The 19,210-nt window shown below is 33.3% G+C and overlaps 1 protein-coding gene across 3 annotated transcripts in view; it reads left to right on the top strand.

Moving 5' to 3' along the window:
• Positions 1-272: 272 nt before the first annotated feature.
• The window catches only part of LOC102805534 (dedicator of cytokinesis protein 3-like), a 63,619-nt gene continuing 44,681 nt past the window's right edge, over positions 273-19,210 (top strand). For all 3 annotated transcript variants that reach the window (XM_085496895.1, XM_085496894.1, XM_085496893.1), the window contains exons 1-8: positions 273-436; positions 8,585-8,674; positions 15,785-15,825; positions 16,583-16,638; positions 17,020-17,116; positions 17,765-18,013; positions 18,499-18,534; positions 18,669-18,817. In XM_085496895.1, the coding sequence (XP_085353021.1) occupies positions 400-436; positions 8,585-8,674; positions 15,785-15,825; positions 16,583-16,638; positions 17,020-17,116; positions 17,765-18,013; positions 18,499-18,534; positions 18,669-18,817 (755 nt within the window). In that variant the 5' untranslated portion in view covers positions 273-399. The remainder of the gene's footprint in view (positions 437-8,584; positions 8,675-15,784; positions 15,826-16,582; positions 16,639-17,019; positions 17,117-17,764; positions 18,014-18,498; positions 18,535-18,668; positions 18,818-19,210) is intronic.

Here is a 19,210-nt window from a genome sequence, read left to right as displayed (position 1 = left end):
AAAATTAGATATTATAATAAACTTCATTGATCTATGGGTTCTTGGTTCGACTATTATTATAACCAGGGGTTGAAATTAATAATCTTTATTTTTCTAGTTTCTTATTTTAATTAGCAATACACATTTTTAGGTTAAAAAAACTGTTTCTCCAAATATTAAAGATGTCCTATATCGCCTAGTCGTTTTGAGATGGCAATCACATGAGCTCATGTTTCTGTAAACGTTAAATTAGTTACACTTCCCCTACCTAAATAATGGAATGAGCCGGACCACCTGATTTTTCGATATAAGGCTATGCAATATGGCGCAGGCGTGGGCCTGGATCACAGCGTGAGGGGCCATCGTTGTTTACCCTTTTCCCTCCCTCCAGCACTGGGATTACCGTGAATTGTGCTTACCATGTGGCGAGCGACAACTGACAAGAAGTTCGGAGTTGGTAAGTGGGGGTGGCAAGTTTTTAAATCAATGTTTATAAGTTTTGAAAAAATTGTCGGTATGTCAGTTGTTGATTTCAACTTTTCTATCGCTGGTCGACCATCAGCCAAAACAAAACTGATCATCGGCTGTACGTGTCCATGATATTAACGTAAATTAGTGTGCTAGTTCAGTTATAATATAGGTAAACATGTTTTCTAATATAGTTGTAATAGTAGTGCCTTGGGACGTATTTCTGCAATTTGCTTTCAGCCAAATTATACTGTACTGTCGCCGTGTTGTTTGTATTTATTCTTGATGTCCAAGTTCCCTCCCATTTCCTCTCTTGCAACTCTGTTAGACCAGGTATTTTTCTAGAATAACGTATAACGTAGGTATTTTTCTAGAATAACGTATCAAGACATGTAGTCTTGATATTCTTATTAGCATTATTTTCTACTCTCAATATGTTTTACAACCTTCTTAACTTGAATAGACTGTTTTTATACTTTGACTGTGATTTTAATGGGGGGGGGGGGTATTTTGCTTTTAAAAAAACGTGAGAGGTGTAATTTTCTTTAAAAACGGAATTTTTCTCAAAATAAAATTATTAAAACGTACATCACATAAATACTATAACTTCTTCGGATGTAGTTTGCAACAAGACATTTTACTTCAATATAATTTTTATTTTAAATTTCACTTTAAAAAACGCATGAAAATTAATGTGATGTTTTTTTAATTGGTTTTGGTTTTCCTTTTCAAGTATGTTATTATGAAAGTTCACATATTTATATTATTTAGCTACTGATTTCCTTCCTGTTTCAAATACCACAATCATTACTGAGCACTGTGTGAGGTAATAGTCTCAGAATTGAGTTGGAGAAGCATATTTAATTTATTAGTGCTTCAAGTCTTATCGCTTTTATAATCTGTACATGTTGAAAGACTTTTCCAATCCAAGAACTTCACTTAATTCTGATAGTCTTCTCGACTACTCTGCTTATCTGCACAACACCATGTCAGAATAACAAAGACTTTATTTTTTGACCATTCAAATTTTATCGTCAGTCACTGTGTCACTCACCAAAGGAGGAAGTAAATAATTTATGCAAGTCACGCATACTGTATCATGTGACTTAGTTGTCATTACGTAAACTTTTGAAATTATTACCCTTTTTTGTAATTAAATGTTGTGGTGAGTTCATTGGAGGTGAGGTCACTACGTTCATATCATGGAAATACCTGTTTTGTGTTTACTCCACAGCGTCTATATATTGCTAAGCTTTGTTTGCTTGTTTGTAAAGTCATTCACCACTCGTACAGGTCACATATCCTGGTACCTGAAATCATGATATATTCTTGAGTTATTTCTCATTTAAATATTAATGCGTGTAAACTTAGGAACACACAATCTGCATTTCTTGCGAGACAGATAAGCACGACTAAAAAACAATTTTGTATACAATTGAATATAAGTAGAGCTGCATGCATCTGTAATAAAATTGTGGACAAACTAATTTTAGATTTTTTTTTTTCAAGCTTTTATTGCTGACGTTGTTATCTGTTTTGTTAAGTGATGTGGCAATGAATTTGCGCAGACATGTGCATTTCTAAGATATACTGTAAAACCATTTGTTTTCACTGGCAATTAATTTCATTATATTACTATTTTGAGCATATTTGACTTGTTTACATGAATTTTATTTAGTGAGTTTTACTTATAAACAAAAATAGCGAAATTAAAACCCAGTGAATAATTAATGCATTTACAGTATACTAGTATCTTTCTGAGATCATTGAAAAAATATGAAAAAAAAAGTATTATTTCTAGCAATAGATCTAAAAATGGCATTGTTTTTCCTGCAACATCCTGTCATGTAACTGTCTGTCGAATAAAGAATGATGCAATTCTCCTAAGACCTCACAATTATTATAACTTCTGAAGTCTAAAATAATTGTACCACGACATCGCAGGAATTATTTTGTATTAAAACAAGTCACTTATTGCGGTTGAACCTCACAGCGGCATGCCGTTCTGATTCCACAATTTGTTGCTAATAATAGGTCATAATAATTATGTATGGTTATTATTTTAGTCGGCATTGGAAATAAAAGGTCAAAGGTCAATAACAACCAGCAGTAAAACCGCTTTTGGTAGTTAATCAATTGGCATTCCAGGTTATTTCCTGTAACTTATTAACAACACAACTCTTTGATCATTTTTTGATCTTTTCATGGCATGCTTCCAGGGTTTCTTTTATAATTCACAAATAGCTGCACCCGGTCATGCACTTCTCATGTATCTGCCTGTGGTGCCATCCTGCGTATGAACACGATCAATTCACAATTACATACCTGAAGTTGAAACAAAAAATGTACAGCAACTCTTTTTTAGATATCTTCAAAACTCTTGAAAAAAAAATGCCTTGCATGCTTCTGACATTATTTTCAACAGTTCAAAAAAAGGACTTGCATCCTAATAAATAATATAATCGGGTGATATTTAAAAAAAAACACAAAAAAAAACATGGCTGGTGGTCTATGAGGATAATTCGATAAAATTGGGCTTAGTTATAATCCTGTTATTTGTATCTACATGTATAAGCTTGCGGGATGCTTGCCTTGCAGGGGTGAAATCTGATGAAGGTTGTTGTTGGGCCTGGGTGGTCATTAACTGCTTCCTTCTGATATTAAGTGACCTACTTGTATCACAGGATATATATTTATCTGAAGCTAGTGTTTATTCTAACACTTTCTGTTGATGGAAACATTTTGGCTGCCCCTCCCACTTATCCCCTCTCAATCAGTCTCTCAGTGCCTATATCAACAGATCCATTAACAACAGCTCAATATTGTGAAACACCTTCTGGCAAGGGTTTTCAGAAATAGGGACAAGTATGAACTTAATTTAAAGCAAGGTTCAAAATTGACAGATTAGGCCTTTGACTTATTGGATGTTCAAACTCCAGACTGACTTAAAATTTAGCTAAGAATTATTTCTGGGCTCAAGGTATCATCACTTTAATACATAAACCCCTGTGTGTATCACAGTTCTCCCATGGTGCATTCCTCTCCGACATGTTAACCTTTTCATCACTAGTTCCCTTTTTTCATCACAAAACAGTCCCGCGCACTTTCCTTCAGAATGTAGCCAACATTTTTTTAGTAGAAACTGAAAACAGACTCAAATTTTGTCCGTTGGCTCCAAGAAGAGTTGAAGAAAAAGAAAGTGAACAGGTTATTCACAATAGAAAGGTCAGCTTCCTGTTTTTCACACATGACTACTGTATTTGCTGAATTATAAGCGTATTGAAAGTGTACATCAACTCAAAATTGCATTTATTGTATGGTTTCATTAAAATATGATTTGACCATAGACACACCTCTGTCATTTGAGTAAGCGCTGGCACTACTAAAAGAGAAAACACAGCACCTACTGTAAAATGACTAATTTTCACTGGGTTTAAATTTCGCTGATTTACCATTTCAGGCATATTCAGTGGGTTTTAAATTCACGGTTTTATCATTTAGATAATGTTTTCTAAGCTAAATTTTACATATTTAGCACATTTTCCAGTCAGCCAAAATTAAATTAAAACCCAGTGAATAATTAATCCTTTTACAGTATATGTAATGATGCCATTATTGATACTGTTGAAATAGATATCCTGAAATGCATCATGGGAGTACCACCGTGTGAGTATCACCATGCATGTAGAGCTGCATCAATAAAGTAGCATCCATATGATACCTACCCCGTAGACGTTAGATATAATTTTTCAAATTCTAACTTGATTATAATTTCAGAGCCCAATCGTGCACAGCATGCACTGTGAATTACTTTATTTTTAGTTGGAATTTACTAGTCTTGCTGAAATCAGCAGAGTTTATGCACAAGTCATTTAACTGGCAAAAATAATCTTAACTGGGTTTTCTTTATGTCGATGGATTTTCTTTATAACTGCTCCATCAGAAATAGTGAAATAACTTATGTATAAAGCGAAGACCACTGCAAAGTACACCTTTCTGGTAAATACTTGCGAGTACCACGTATACTATTACAGCGACTGCAAACAAGATTCCTATGGGTAACCTGTAACTTTCCTGGGAAAGTTCTTATCAATATTCCAATAACCCCATCAACTTCCGCCAGATGGTTGAAGCCACTGCAAATAAGATTTTTAAGGATAATTTACAACTTCCTTTGTATAATCAAAACAATGGCGCAATATGAAAACGGACAACAACTTTATTACATACGTAAACAAAAATTAATTAAGGCAAAATCAAATAGCACGATTGTCACAAAATGTAGCAAATCGTTTTTATAACATCAGGTCATTTGATAGTGCTGATAAGAAAGTCTTTTGCTACTGTAAAAGGGTTAATTATTCACTGGGTTTTAATTTTGCTTATTTCGCTGACTGGAAAAACGGGCTAAATTAAAACCCAGTGAATATGTAAAATTTAGCATAGAACACATTATCTATATGATAAAACCGTGAATTTAAAACCCACTGAATATACCTGAAATGGAAAATCAGCGAAATTTAAACCCAGTGAAAATTAGTCATTTTACAGTATATTGCAATGTTCGTAGGGACTTTCGCTAACTCCTCATACAAATCTTATAATGTTCATGTAACACTGTACTATTGCTTTGTACAGTATCTCCATTCATTCTCCAAAGTAAAGAAGAAATGCCAAATTGTATTCTGAAATTTTTTTACTGATGGTCTGTAAGCCTTTAACTTTTCCAAACTGACATCAGCAAATCACTTCCATCTGTTAATTAGAAATATAGATTATAGTGATATTTACATGTCTCAGTAGGGTTCTTTGTCTAACACATGGCGAGAGTTGATTGGCCAGACTACTCAGTTAATTATAAGCCCATTGGTAGTAAACGAATCAGGTTAATGGTTTATATTTGTTTTTAGAAGTACCAGTAGTGGATTTCACTCTGATGTGGTGCAAATTAATTTTCCGTTTTGGATTTCACTTCCTAGTTTAATACCTTAGGCTGTTGTGCTGTTAGAAAGTAGGATGACAAAATTGATATGTCAATCAAAATTGGATCAGATTAGATCAGATCACATTAGCTTAGAGATTAAGTACCAGTAATCACTTGTAAAACAATCTTGATATGTTTGTGATGACTTGATAACTACCGGGATATCGGGTATTTTATTTTTAGAGGATAGCCATATTTTTTCTGTTCAAAGATATTCTCCGCTGATATTTGGTACAATCCCTGGCATTAACAGCATGGTCTTTAATCATTTCACCACTGGTATGTTGCCACTATGACATCGGCGCAATACTTTTCTGCATTTTAGTCCGAATGAACTTAGTTAATATTCCTTTATTAAAATCACTGATCTTCCAAAAAATTCAAACCATCACCAACTAGCTATAAAAATGTTTATACTACTAGTATATTGCATACATTTGCATATTATTTGCATATTAATTTTCATAACAAAAATTGTGACAAATAACCTACTCAATTACACATTGCACAAAATTATTGTTACAAAACTTTTACTGCTTCAAAAGTGCTAAAAATACACACAATTTTTTAGCTACCGGTACTTATCAAATTGATTTTAAAAGTCAGCAATGGCACAGTGGCAATCATGTCACTATGGTAGTCGGGATAATGACTGTGGGCAGAGTCAAGCCAGTGTGCCTGTAGAGCAAAGCACTGTGGTGGTACTGCCACACTGTTTGTATCCTGCAGAGAACACTGCTTCAATAAATCTGACAAGAATTTTTGTAAGTGAGTTTTGACTTAATTGAACCTTGTACCTATGACCTATGGTATGGCATTGGCAGGTGCCATATTGTCTCTATTACATCCGAACAACACACACACGTTTAATACAAGTGCATTCAAGCCATAAATTTGTTAACGAATACTTTTATGAAATTTTCTTGATTCAACAAATCTTTTTTTTAACTGTTCCATTTTTTTGTAGAAATCACTCCCCATTGAGAACACACTTGGATGAAAGTTCATGTATGTTTACTTAAAAAAGTGACAAAAGTTGACATTCACAAGGTTAAACCTCATGCCTTATTGCCATTAATGACAACAAAACCCCCCCACCCACACCCACCCCCCTATACACAGATTTGACACTGCACATGGAACCCTCTCAGATATCAACACATGGACAGTGTATGCAAATATGTTAACAATTAAACTCTAATTCTGTTTTATTAAAGTCGCCATGTAGGTCTTGTCATCATACATTACTACAGTCTGAATCCCATTGTTTAGTCTGTTTAGGTTTTATTATTGGGTTTCTTACACTAACTTTAAATACAAAACATTTACTTAATACCGCTGGTTTTAATTGAGTGATGAGTGAGTTCACAGATGTCCTTTGTGGTTGTTATCTAGTACAAGGACATGATGGTTTGTGTTACCATCTGTAGAGTCAGCCATGTGAATGATATAGTCAAGAATGTCAAAGTCATCTGATATCTGAAATTTAACAAGACTAGTCTTGAACTTGAGAAAAAAAAAACCTGCCTCGTGGTGGTCTGAAGATGGTTTTATGGAATGTATTCTTTGGGTTATGTGCAAGATGATTTAAGCATTTCAAATATTTATTGACAATGAGTTTTTGATTCCCATAATGTGTTTTGTGATATATTATTTATCATTATTTATCCTAATTATTGAGATGTTATCCTGCATTGTATGTGGTGAATACCTTAATTACTGGTCTTAGTGTATTTTACAACTACCGGTAATTCCCAAGTATCTATTGCTGATTCTATTTTGAACAGGTGCATCATGGGAAAGCAAAAAAAAACAAATTTACCAGAAATGCAAAAAAAAACAAATAAATTACTCTATATCTTTGAATTAATGATTCTACAAAATATGTGCTTATAGTGTATAATTCTTTTCACAATACTGTGTATTTTATACAGTTATTGCTATGGTTGCGCTTAATTGATACATGAACGTCTGTATACGACCATCGGTATACAAACCTCTGGCAGCTAATAAGGAATGTTTATGTATTAAAAGCAACCAGTCTATATCCACATCAACTTTTAATCAGAATCCTCCAATGAATAATACTTACGGTATTAATTTAATTATGACATAAATATGTCTGATAAATTATAGTAGAAAATTGACATATTCTCATAATTAGCAATAAATCCATAATTATTATGCTGCTAACTATTTATTATAAACTACTTTGTTTCAGCTTTAATTATTTTGAATGTTTATAATCACTTAATCTCAGTGATTCATATGATGACCTCATTTGTGTATTCCTAGACCTAAGGTCTATGGTTTATCTCCTGAATTTCAGACAGATAGTCTGTCACGGTGAATACAAGCACTGTCCTGCAGTGTCATGCAAAGTACTGTGGAATACTTTATTTTCGCTGGAATTAATTTTCGCTGAAAAGGCTTTTTGGGCGTTCTTTATGGAATTTATTTTCACTGATTTTTGATGAGTTGAATGTGAAATATAGGAAAAAAAGTATATTCGCTGGATTTTATTTTCACTGAATCATGCCTTCAGCGAAAATAGCGAAAATAATTTCCAAATGAAAATAAAGTATTCTACAATATCTGAATAAATTTCAAAGTTAAATACTCCAAGCCTTATACATAAGGTTTGTTGATTTACTTGGCAGTATTATTTTTGAAATCTCTTTGATCTTTATTATTTTATTCAATATTTCCAATCAATCTATATTTGATCTATATAATTATTCTGTATAACCCTACATGTATGTGCGTCAAAGTTAATTTTAGGCACCTCCCACAAAATAGTTCCATTTTTAGTCTGCACTACAGTATTCGAGAAAAAATTTTGCGAAAATTTTAATTTTTATTTATTCAAAAATAGAATCAATGTTCACATTTTGTCTGTTTCATCTAAAATTGAGATTGAATTCAGTGAAAATTCAGTAAATGTGAATAAATTTAGCCCAATCTGAGCAAGGAAAGACTTTGGTTCTCAACGGGATAATTGTATTTTTATATCCATCTTTTAGATCTGTAGATCATAATCTGAGAATAAAACTTAGAGCAAAACATAGGCAGGTGTGTTCTTAACTAGTAAACTTAATATAACACCCAGGAGTCTGATTATTTTTTAATGGAAGTTTCTTTTTTTTATTACAGCTATCTACAATTTTGATGGAAATTCAGTACAACATGGTCTGTCACTTGATATTGGTGAATCTGTTCAGATTTTAGAAGAAACTGATGAAGGTAAGATTTATATTACTACCGTGGGGAATTTGGACATGTATTATGATGAGGTTCATAAACCTGCCTGCTTTGTAACACGCTTTTCTATTGGTCAAGGTCATGTAACTTCACCTAATTCTAGTTACACATAGCCAATTGGATGTTAGATGCCAAAATGCTTATTGATAGTTATTTATCTTGCAGACCTCACTGAGGTTTTCTTAAACTTTATCATATTTATAGAGGATAAATGTATGAGTACTATTCCACTCGTGCATGCACTGCTACATTTGGATACAGATTAGCTAAATTAGCTACGACTTTAATTGGTGGGAATAAAGATTAGCTACCTCTTGAATTAGTGAGGATAAAGATTATCTAAAATAGTATATTGAATTATAAGGATAAGGATAAAATAACATGCTAAATATCAAGACATGTTTTTTTCTTCACAATCCACTGTTAAACATTTTTCTATCCAGTGTTGACTTTTTACCTGAGACTGTGTAGGTAAAAGGCTATATGCCATGGGATACTTGATAATAACTACGGGATATAGTTCACCTATTTAATGTACTTCAGTATTACAACCTCTATCTCACTAAAAATCTCACTGAAATCAGTGTGTGTATGTATAATTATGACGAATTTATTAATACTACACATATATGTTGCTTAGTAGATAATTTTAATATAATAAATACAGTACACACTGCTTAAGTCTGTGTTGCCGCAAGGTCTTCTCTGTTATCTACAGTTACATCGTATATCCGGTCGATATTTACACACGTAATTGACTGATGATAGCTGGAATAACCGTACAATCAAATTAGACTGTGCGATAATATTGCACATTTTCATCGTATTAATATCACTTCAATGTATGGAGGATCAGAGATCTTTTATTGAATAGAATTGTGTGGACTGTTCAGTTATCAGTTAACCCCGGGTTTAGTTTCAGTGAACTCTCTCCGATACAGACATGAATGGCAACTATTGAACTATTACAGGTCATGTCTGCGTAGTACCGTAGCGATTCTTTCATTTTGGTTGTTAACCTTGTTGACCTCACTGGGTGTTTTCCAATGCATCTGTGTCCTTTTTATTGTACACAACTTTGTCATGTGATGTGATATTTGGGTCATGTGATGTGATATTCAGGTCACTGTGTGTGAGTCAACCCTATGGTATAATCCTCGCTTATTTCATGTGTTGACGTGTCTCTCAATAACTATACGTGGGCGGGAACATAATAATCGGTTTTTGAATGAAAGTCACATGATTTTAACATGTGTTCCCCAGTCAATCTAATAATATGCCTTTCTGGTGTTTTATTTACATTTGTAACAATAAATGAAAAAGTAATTCATGCATGAATTTTAAATTTTGCAGTTTCAATACTACAATAAATGAATGACACAGTTTTTTAAAAATAAAATAAACAGAATCACATAATGTCCATTGGTAAATTTCGCCATTTTTTTTTTACCAATAACATCATTATTTAATCGCGAATAATAAGAACATGCGCCCAACAAACGTATTAATTTCTACGTTTAATATTCACCCTTGCTTTCAAGTGCAAACAAAATATTTACATTTACAAACAACTTGGCGTGAATTTCACGCATAGAAATTAAAACACCTTTGACCCCTGTATTAGTTATCCATGGCCCCCTTCAGCATTTGAGAAGTTTAGGGTGTCTCACATTGAAAAAGTGCAGTGCAGAATATAAAATATTCTCATTTTCAATAGATTTGGGAAGTGAAAGATGTATTGAATATTATAGTCTATGAAGAATATTGTGTAGAAACATTTGGAAATCTCAAATTAAATGATTACAGAAAGATCAGATATAAATAAAGTGTTTATAATATATGTAATTTTAAAAGTGGGAAGCATCTTGTATTAAATAATTTCAAGGTAAATTATTTAAATATGGGTGTAGAGAATATTATGTCCCCTTGATATGACAAGTAAGAAAGCTAGGGTGCCTTGATATGACAAGTAAGAAAGCTAGGGTGCCTTGATATGACAAGTAAGAAAGCTAGGGTGTTTTATATTAAACACTTTTGGGGAAAATGTTCCACTCCATTCCTTAAAGGCATGATTTTTGTTATGGAAATTTATAAAACATTCACCTAACCCATAGAACCTGGAATGTATTTTAAGGTCTATGATAGAAGCCATTTAGTAATGGCCATTACCCATGAGTCTTTGCAGTAGTCTTTCAATCATTGGTCGGTACGTATTCGCTGTGTGCATTGTGATTGGTCAAAATGTTTTCAGCTGTCATTTGAAATTCATTAAACATTTATAAATATTTTATAGAAAGAAAAAAGAAAAAAACATTTGTGCTTTCATGAAGCAAAGTGTATGCTGTTTCAAAATAGTTGTCTTCAGCTTGTTCTGTCTCCTGAGTTTGTCTTTGTACATGTAGCATAAACCAACCAGCTGCATTGTATGTGATTCTATGGTAGCCATGGTAACCTGCTGAAAATTTATATTTGAATGAGAGGATTATGGTAACAATTGTTAATACTTGTACTTAAGTTCAAGTTGTTTTTCGATCATAACTAGTCTTGTTTTCTATATTTATTACATTCAAATAAAAAAAATAAATACTTTCTGACCATCTTTTCAATAGAAAGAAATATATGAGGAATACAAAATACCTTAAAATAAAAGATGATTGCATTTGCATTTAATTCTCGGATTCCCTTGCTATCTGTTTTTGTTCGTTATCACATTCCACCATATTTGATTGACACTGCATTCATGGCGTGGGTTTCTTGCTGCCATGTCAGTACATGCCCTGACCCATGTAACTTTGTTGACATAATGTAAATTCAATATCGCTTGCCTTGTTCATTGCTAAAATAAGTACACTAATTACGTGGTCTGTGTAAATAGCTCAGTAGTTATGGTGGTAATACGGACAAATCAAAATAGCTTTTGGAGCATGCTGACATTCTCAGTGTACTATAGATACTGTAAAACTCTCCTTTTTGTTTTCTTCAATGAGCGACCAGCACTTGTAAATTTGATGAAATTTGTAGAAGTCGAAATTTCCCTTTGGTTCTTAGAAGTCGCAGTGAATTTCATGGAATTTATTCTGGTCCCTGATGAATACCCTTCTAGTAATTTTTGGTGTAATTTTATTGTTTACTGTATTGCAATTTTGATTTTATATAAAAATTGATATTTATAAAACATTTGTGATTTCTACAGGTTTCCGTCATTCACTGTATTAATACGCTGCTTTTTAAAGATTGTACACTAAAATGAAGAAAGTGAAAACTATCTTTCAATCATATTGAAGTGTGTACATGTATTGCTTTCACAGAGAATTCCGAGACCTTTATGAAGAAATTTAGAAATTCTTTGAAAATTCTGTTGTTTTTTAGATCAAAATTACCGGTAAGCGCAATGTGTTGTGCCATTGTGAGCATTGCGGCAACACATTGCCTATTAAACAGATGTAGGTTCATTGGCATTGCGACAACATAATGTCTGACAGATGAAGGTTTTACTTCATTGATTATGTACTGGCAGGGACATAGCCGCTGATTTGAGAGATGTAAATATGTTATTAACCACGCTGGCATGTGTATGTGTACTGCTGTTCTTACTGGCATTATATGTACATGTTTAAGACATAAGCCCTATGGTCATGCTGTTTCTCGTTTCCATGGTTTTATAATTCAATAGCTTTGAATTGACTTTTTGAAAGTGTTGGGGCTTACCAGCATTAAAAAACTTTTTTGAGTTTTTCTAGGGTTTCTCAAGTGTGAAACAGACATTTGTATTTTAATGAATGAATTCATTCTGGTGATCAGGCCTTTAAGAGCTTTAAGAGTGATATTTTCGACTTCTTGTTGAAAACTGCAAGTTCGATTGTTTTGATATTATATATATAGGTACTACATGTGAACCTCTCAAACATTTGTTCATTTCATGATAATATCTTCACTTCTCTAAATTTTGATGAATATTTTTGTCATTTTTGGTAGAAGTGATATTTTCCACCTCTTGTTAAAAACCAGAGATCTGATCGCTTTGATATTATTACATATAGGGACCTCAGGTAGACCTCTTTTAGATTTGTTCATTTTCTAATAATATCTTCAGTTCTTGAATTGAAATGTGTGTTGCTAACAGTGGAGCTATCTCAGCTGCTTGTTTATATGTGTGATACAGGAAATTAAACAAAATAAGTACGTTAAATAAACTTATATATCCCTTAAATAATTAGTGAACTTTATTAAGCCTACAGGTTCTAGCATCTGTCTGATTCGAGTCTGATTTACACATTGTTTTACCAGCTAGACAGTAACTGATTTCCCGCTCTATGCATGCATACAAATACAAAATGTGCACTAGTTATGTCTTGAGGTGAATTAGTGTGTTCATCCGTGAAGGACAGGAAATACGCTGACTATACCTTGTATGGGTATTTATCTATCCGTATTGTGTAGAAAACTTAGCCCGAGGAGAGTGGGTTTGTGTAGGGGTGGATACTTTTGTATTGTGCTTTGATGGCAGAGGTTGATCTGAAGTAGTCATAGTACAATGATTGCATCATGTCAAATGTAATTGGTGTGTATCATTCAAATGTGCATTCATTCAGTGAGGAACTGTTGGCGCAGGAATTTACTAACTGACATTTTGAAAATCTTGTTTAATAGAAAAGATCTGAAAAAGTTTGGTAACAAGAGCTCTTCCTTTTGTCCAGACCTTTTCTTTACAGAGGAGCAATCACTCGCAGCTGATTCGCTCGTATAGAATTTAGCTAAGGGAAACTAATAAAACTAAATTTTCAATTTAAATTATGTAAAATTATTCTTTCAACACATTGAAATCTTTCTCGTAACTCACCTCAGTGCTTTTAGGAGAACTATTTTTCACTCTTCAACCATTTTCTAAAAATGAGGCCTGTGCATTGTTGCATTTTATCAATGGGGAAATACCTAAAATTTCACCCCTCCCCCCCTAAAAAAGAAATGGCAGTATTAATGTTCACAACGTGCATGTACCTGGGATTAGACTAGACTAGATTGAAATGTTTTTCCTACCAAATCATACCTACCTATTTTGTATAGTTTAGCAAATTGAATGCATTTTGAACAAATTTACTGTCAAAACCAATTTATTACTTCACATGTCAACATTTTAATGTTTATTTCCTACCTGGAAATGATGTTTTAACCATGTGCATATCCTCATTGTACATTGTAGTACTTATAAATTACTGTAAAAATAGAAGTAGATTTATTTTTTAATTCTTATCATCGTGAAGTGCCTCTGATCAGACTTTCCAGAATAACTGTGCTATATAAAAGTTTCAAAATAATAATAATTTTGCAAGTATAAGTCTGGAAAATGTTATTGTACTGGTAGAGGAAGTCAACAGATTGGAAAGTGTGTAAAGGAAGGATGTAAATTGAATGGTTTAGTTACTGGTAGTGTGTGTTTCCATGCACATCACTGTATGGTTCTTTTTCACATTTTAAATTATTATGATCTTATGATATTACTGAAATATGACGTTATACAAGCATGGACACACCTCTTTATCATTTACATAATTTACTAACGGAGCAAATACGGTAATAATCAAAAGAGTACAGTACACACTTGAAAGGAGGAAGTCATTCCTGTTGCAGCTATGAAACTGAAAGTTGATGAATACCGGTACATGTGATTAAACATTCAAAATAGAAAATTCCTGGTATATCTATATCTGTAAATATTGCTGCCTTAACCATTATGTGATCAAGCCAATGTACAAGTACATTGAGCTGGCAAGATTAGGGTTAATTAATTCAGCTGTTTTTTTTGGTAGTGTGAATAATAGTTGGATTAGCACCCTGCCACAAGTTGTAGAAGTAGTGATGTCATCATTCTTTGTGCTTCTAAGTACAAGTGATGTCATCATTCTTTGCGTTTTTAAGTGTAAGTGGTGTCATCATTCTTTGTGCTTTTAAGTGTAAGTGGTGTCATCATTCTTTGTGCTTATAAGTGCAAGTGATGTCATCATTCTTTATGTTTTTAAGTACAAGTGATGTCATCACTCTTTGATAATTTTTGAGAAACATGGTCATGAATCACATGACAATGTTCAATGTTTATAAAATCATGAAGCTCGTGGCACCATGAAATAGTTCTCTACTGTTTGTTACAGTGACAATATTTGAGAAACTTGTCCTGATATTTTTCAAGAATCGCTATTCTACAATTTGATCTATATCATAACATTCCCACCTTAAAAACCGCTAGTAAAAATGGTTATAATAATGCTACAATGACCACTATCCACTGAAATATAACCCTCGAAGATTACGCTGATGACCCCAACGTTCTTTTGAGTCAATATCCTTAAATTTCCTGGAAGTATAATTTATTGGAAAATGAATAAATTCTGGGTATTTCATTTATGAGTAGACTTCTACTTTAAAGTGCAAATAATGTCATCATTTTTGTGACTGATAAACTATATATTACCCGGTATTCAGTATAATCATTAACTTAAACCATTGGGGCGTTTATACTTGTACTCTGTTACATTATCACTGTGGCTGCAATATCACCAACATTCAAACGTCTGCAGTTATTATATATTTTCCACAGTTGCTGTAAATTCAGACCAAAAAATATTTTACATAATAGAATGCTCGCAGTGCAATAAAATTTTCACGCAATGCAATGACAATGTGAGGACATGAAAATATGTTTGTAGGATTGTGGGTTTCAGTTGTCTGGTTTCAAATGCAGCATGACACTATTAAATTAGCTGGACATTTTATGCCTTTCAAGTGTACCTGATACATTGTTCGATTACGCTGGTAACTCTGTAGATTCATTTGAAGTTCATGCATGACACGCACCACCAATGGCTCATAGTTACCTAAAATTGTACAAAACAACTGCACATTTCAAGGAGTTCATTGTAAGTCGAACATTTGTCTACGAATACTTAGTGTTTTATCGAGTGGATTCTTGGAAGATTTCCTTAGTTGTTTTATAACAATTAAACTAAGAACAAGGTGACAAAATGGCGGATATTTATAACGTATTCAAACAAAAACGAAATTCCCCTTACTCTGAAGTATTTATTTTTTTGTTTTCAGGTTGGTTACGAGGATTCTCAACTAGGCGAAAACATATCAAGGTAAACAATGTATACCATCAACTGTTTTTTCTGTTTTACTTCATGTTCTGAATCAATCTGACCTTTGGTGTTTCAATACTAGAAAGGCGAAATTCACAGAGCAATTATGTAGTTCGGCTGTGATTGAATTTTTAGCTTCTTAGGGTGTCATCAAATCATCGAATCACATGCAGAGTTCACTGTTCAATGGTCACAAATTGATCATATTACAATATCTTTATTCATTGTGAAGCATTTTCCATCAAAATTGTGCATGTTTATTCTGTGATTGGTGACAATATTTGACTTTCATATTCATATTCATATTCATATTCATATTCATATGGTTAAGGAAGATTACATGGAAGTACAGTGACTAATTTTAGTCCAGTTACCTACTAATTAGAATGGTTACAGCATGAATTACTGTAAAATACTTTATTTTAGCTGAAATTAATTTTTGCTGAATAGACTTTTTGGGTGTTTTTGTATGGAATTTATTTTCACTGATTTTTGATGAGTTGAATGTAAATTATAGGAAAAAAGTTATATTCGGTGGATTTTATTTTCACTGAATCATTCTTGCAGCAAAAATAGCAAAAATAAAGTATTCCACAGTATCTCACTTCAATGCACACACAAATTACTACCAAGGGTAGATAAAGAATAAGGGCTTACAACTGTGGTAACACTGATATTGATCACAAGGAATCGTGAAACAAATCACATTTTAAATATAATTTTAGTTGTTTTTTTTACAATCTTTTTATATTTGTAGGGTATATTTCCACTGTCGTATATTCATCTCAAGAAATTCAAGGTTGACTATGTAGGGTAAGTACCTGTCTACTTTTTATTATGTCACTTCATATCAAGTCTTTCTATTTTTAAGTGTATCTGTCTGTCTGTCTGTCTGTCTGTCTGTCTGTCTGTCTGTCTGTCTGTCTGTCTGTCTGTCTGTCTGTCTGTTTGTCTGTCTGTCTGTCTGTCTGTCCTAGCATTTGTCTTCAACATGCAGTGATCATTACACAGTGAGTGGGCTACAGTTTTCCTTCTACTGGAATGCAGACGCTATAAATCTGTACTTTGACTTACAAATAGCTCTCCAGACACTGGATACTGGGATTCTCAATTGGCCGACCGATGTGCCATTATATTGATCTTACCGGTAATTTAATAATGTAGCTGTGATATTATTCCAATTCAATTTTGTAGAAAATATGAGGTAGTAACGCCATTGGTTGATCCCATTGTTGGTGAGATCACATCTGTGCTTAGAGAATGGGGTGGAATATGGAAGAGACAATACATAGTAAGTATAATGACAAACTACCACTGAGGGCAGACTAGCAGCCACACAGTAAAACTTTTGCTGAATCAAACCCTTAATTAAACTCAGTACCATCTGCATATACTTGTTCATATTGTTCATACAATTGAGACCTTTATGCAAAAAACATTTTGGACATCTCTATGTATCCTCCATATTGTGTACTACTGGTATATCAACTAGGACATGTCATGTTCACCTTGCAGACTCAAATGCATGGTGCCAGTGTGTTGTAACTACTGTAAAACATGTTACGTAATAGCGAAATGTTGATTTAGCGAATCTCTCTTGTCATTGTTGACATATGCACAGTTATCACCTCCATAAAAACAAAGAAAAACTGTCAAGTGTAATTACGAAGCGCCCCAGATTTTTATGTTCCAGATTACTGTATACAAATTCCCAAGCCTTGGCCATTTTGAATTTATAATAAAGTCATTAGCGACATCTTGAATTAGTGAATCAGTTCTTTCGCTAAATTTGCAAAAAAGACATGTTTTACAGTACCCGGTATATATGTTGTTAACTCTACAAAGTGTTGTATATTTTGTGATTAGGGAATCCTATTTGTGGTGTTTTATACCCGAGCAACTTCCGAACTTCTAATCTGTATAAAATCTTGATTCTCAGGGTAAAGACACAAGTACATTGAAACATGGATCATTTACAATGATACGGCAGGTCATGATGGAACTCATCGATTTACGAAGACAGTTTGTGTCAGGAGACAGAACGCAAGAACAGATCATAGAAATGAAAAAGAAAGCTACATCCAAAATAGACTGGGGTAACAGTCAGATGGGACTAGACTTGGTCCCGAGAATTGATTACGAGACTGTCGATTTGGATAACACCAGTGTTGTGGAGTTGTTCAAAGTGGTAGGAATTTGATTTTTTATTTCGTACACTGACATGAAATGTTATCCTCACTATTGAATAATAGGGTTGTTGTCTGAGGGTGGATAAAAAGGCACTCTTAGGGTGGGAGTTGACCAATTGACATATGCCATGCTACTTTTGTTCCTGAATGTTCATTTATATCCCTACTGTTTACATTTCATTGATTAATGCGCCATTGACACGAGTAGTGGTTGTTGTACATATTCGGTAGCAACATATAAAACTACTGCCTTATCAAATGATCTTTTTTTTCACCACTTTGTAACTTTAGATTTTGGATTCAGTTTTATAGCTATAAAAGGTGTCTGGTTATGCTCCGTTGATGGAGAACAGCTTTTATGCGATTTATACTCAGTGTATTGTTAGTGGAACAATCACCCATGCCCCGCTTCATTTCCGTGTATGTTAGTCGTGAAACTATAAGATTGTATCGTAAAGTTTTAATGGTGTTGTTTCTTTCACAGCATCTTAGAAGCAGAGAAGAGACCCAGAGTTCATCAGTAAGTAGAATATATTTTGTTTGTTGCATCAGAAATATATAATTATGCCAACATTAAAGTGACTGACTAGAGTTTAATGTAGAATGCCTCCAAATTTTCCAAAAAAGATGCATGTTTTACAATGTGTTCTGCAGTTAAAAGGCACTGTTCGGAAGAAGAAAAAGAAAGAAGCCATTCCCATTCATCATTTATACTGTGTACTTGAGAAGTTTGAATGTCACATCGGAGAAGACGCTGAGATATTCCTGTCATTATATGATGCAAAACAATCCATATTTATCAGGTAATATTAATTAATAATCATATTTTGGTTTTATCAATGTACCATAATAATAATCGTGCTTGAACTTCAGTTCTGTTTTATGACAATGCCTTGATTTACCGAATATGCTTTATTGTTAACACATGCTGTTTAATATTCTAATGGCAGAGGTGTCTGTCTATAGTCAAAATAAGTTGTATTTTTAGTGATCTCACATATATTATAGAGATGCGCTTCTAATAGAGGAAATACAGTAATCACAGTTTTGAAAGGGCACCAAGGCCTGGCCATCAAAGGCAATGATATTCATGAGCACTATAACTGATGCATTAATAATAATTTCAGAATTCTGTTGCATCATTAGTAGCGTATACTTGCATTGTAGATAATTAATTACTTAATAATTACATAATT

This window comes from Saccoglossus kowalevskii, chromosome 3, assembly GCF_978046115.1.
Source record: "Saccoglossus kowalevskii chromosome 3, keSacKowa6.1, whole genome shotgun sequence".
In the NCBI taxonomy this organism is placed as follows: Eukaryota; Metazoa; Hemichordata; class Enteropneusta; family Harrimaniidae; genus Saccoglossus; species Saccoglossus kowalevskii.
This window is presented reverse-complemented; position numbering and strand designations above follow the sequence as displayed.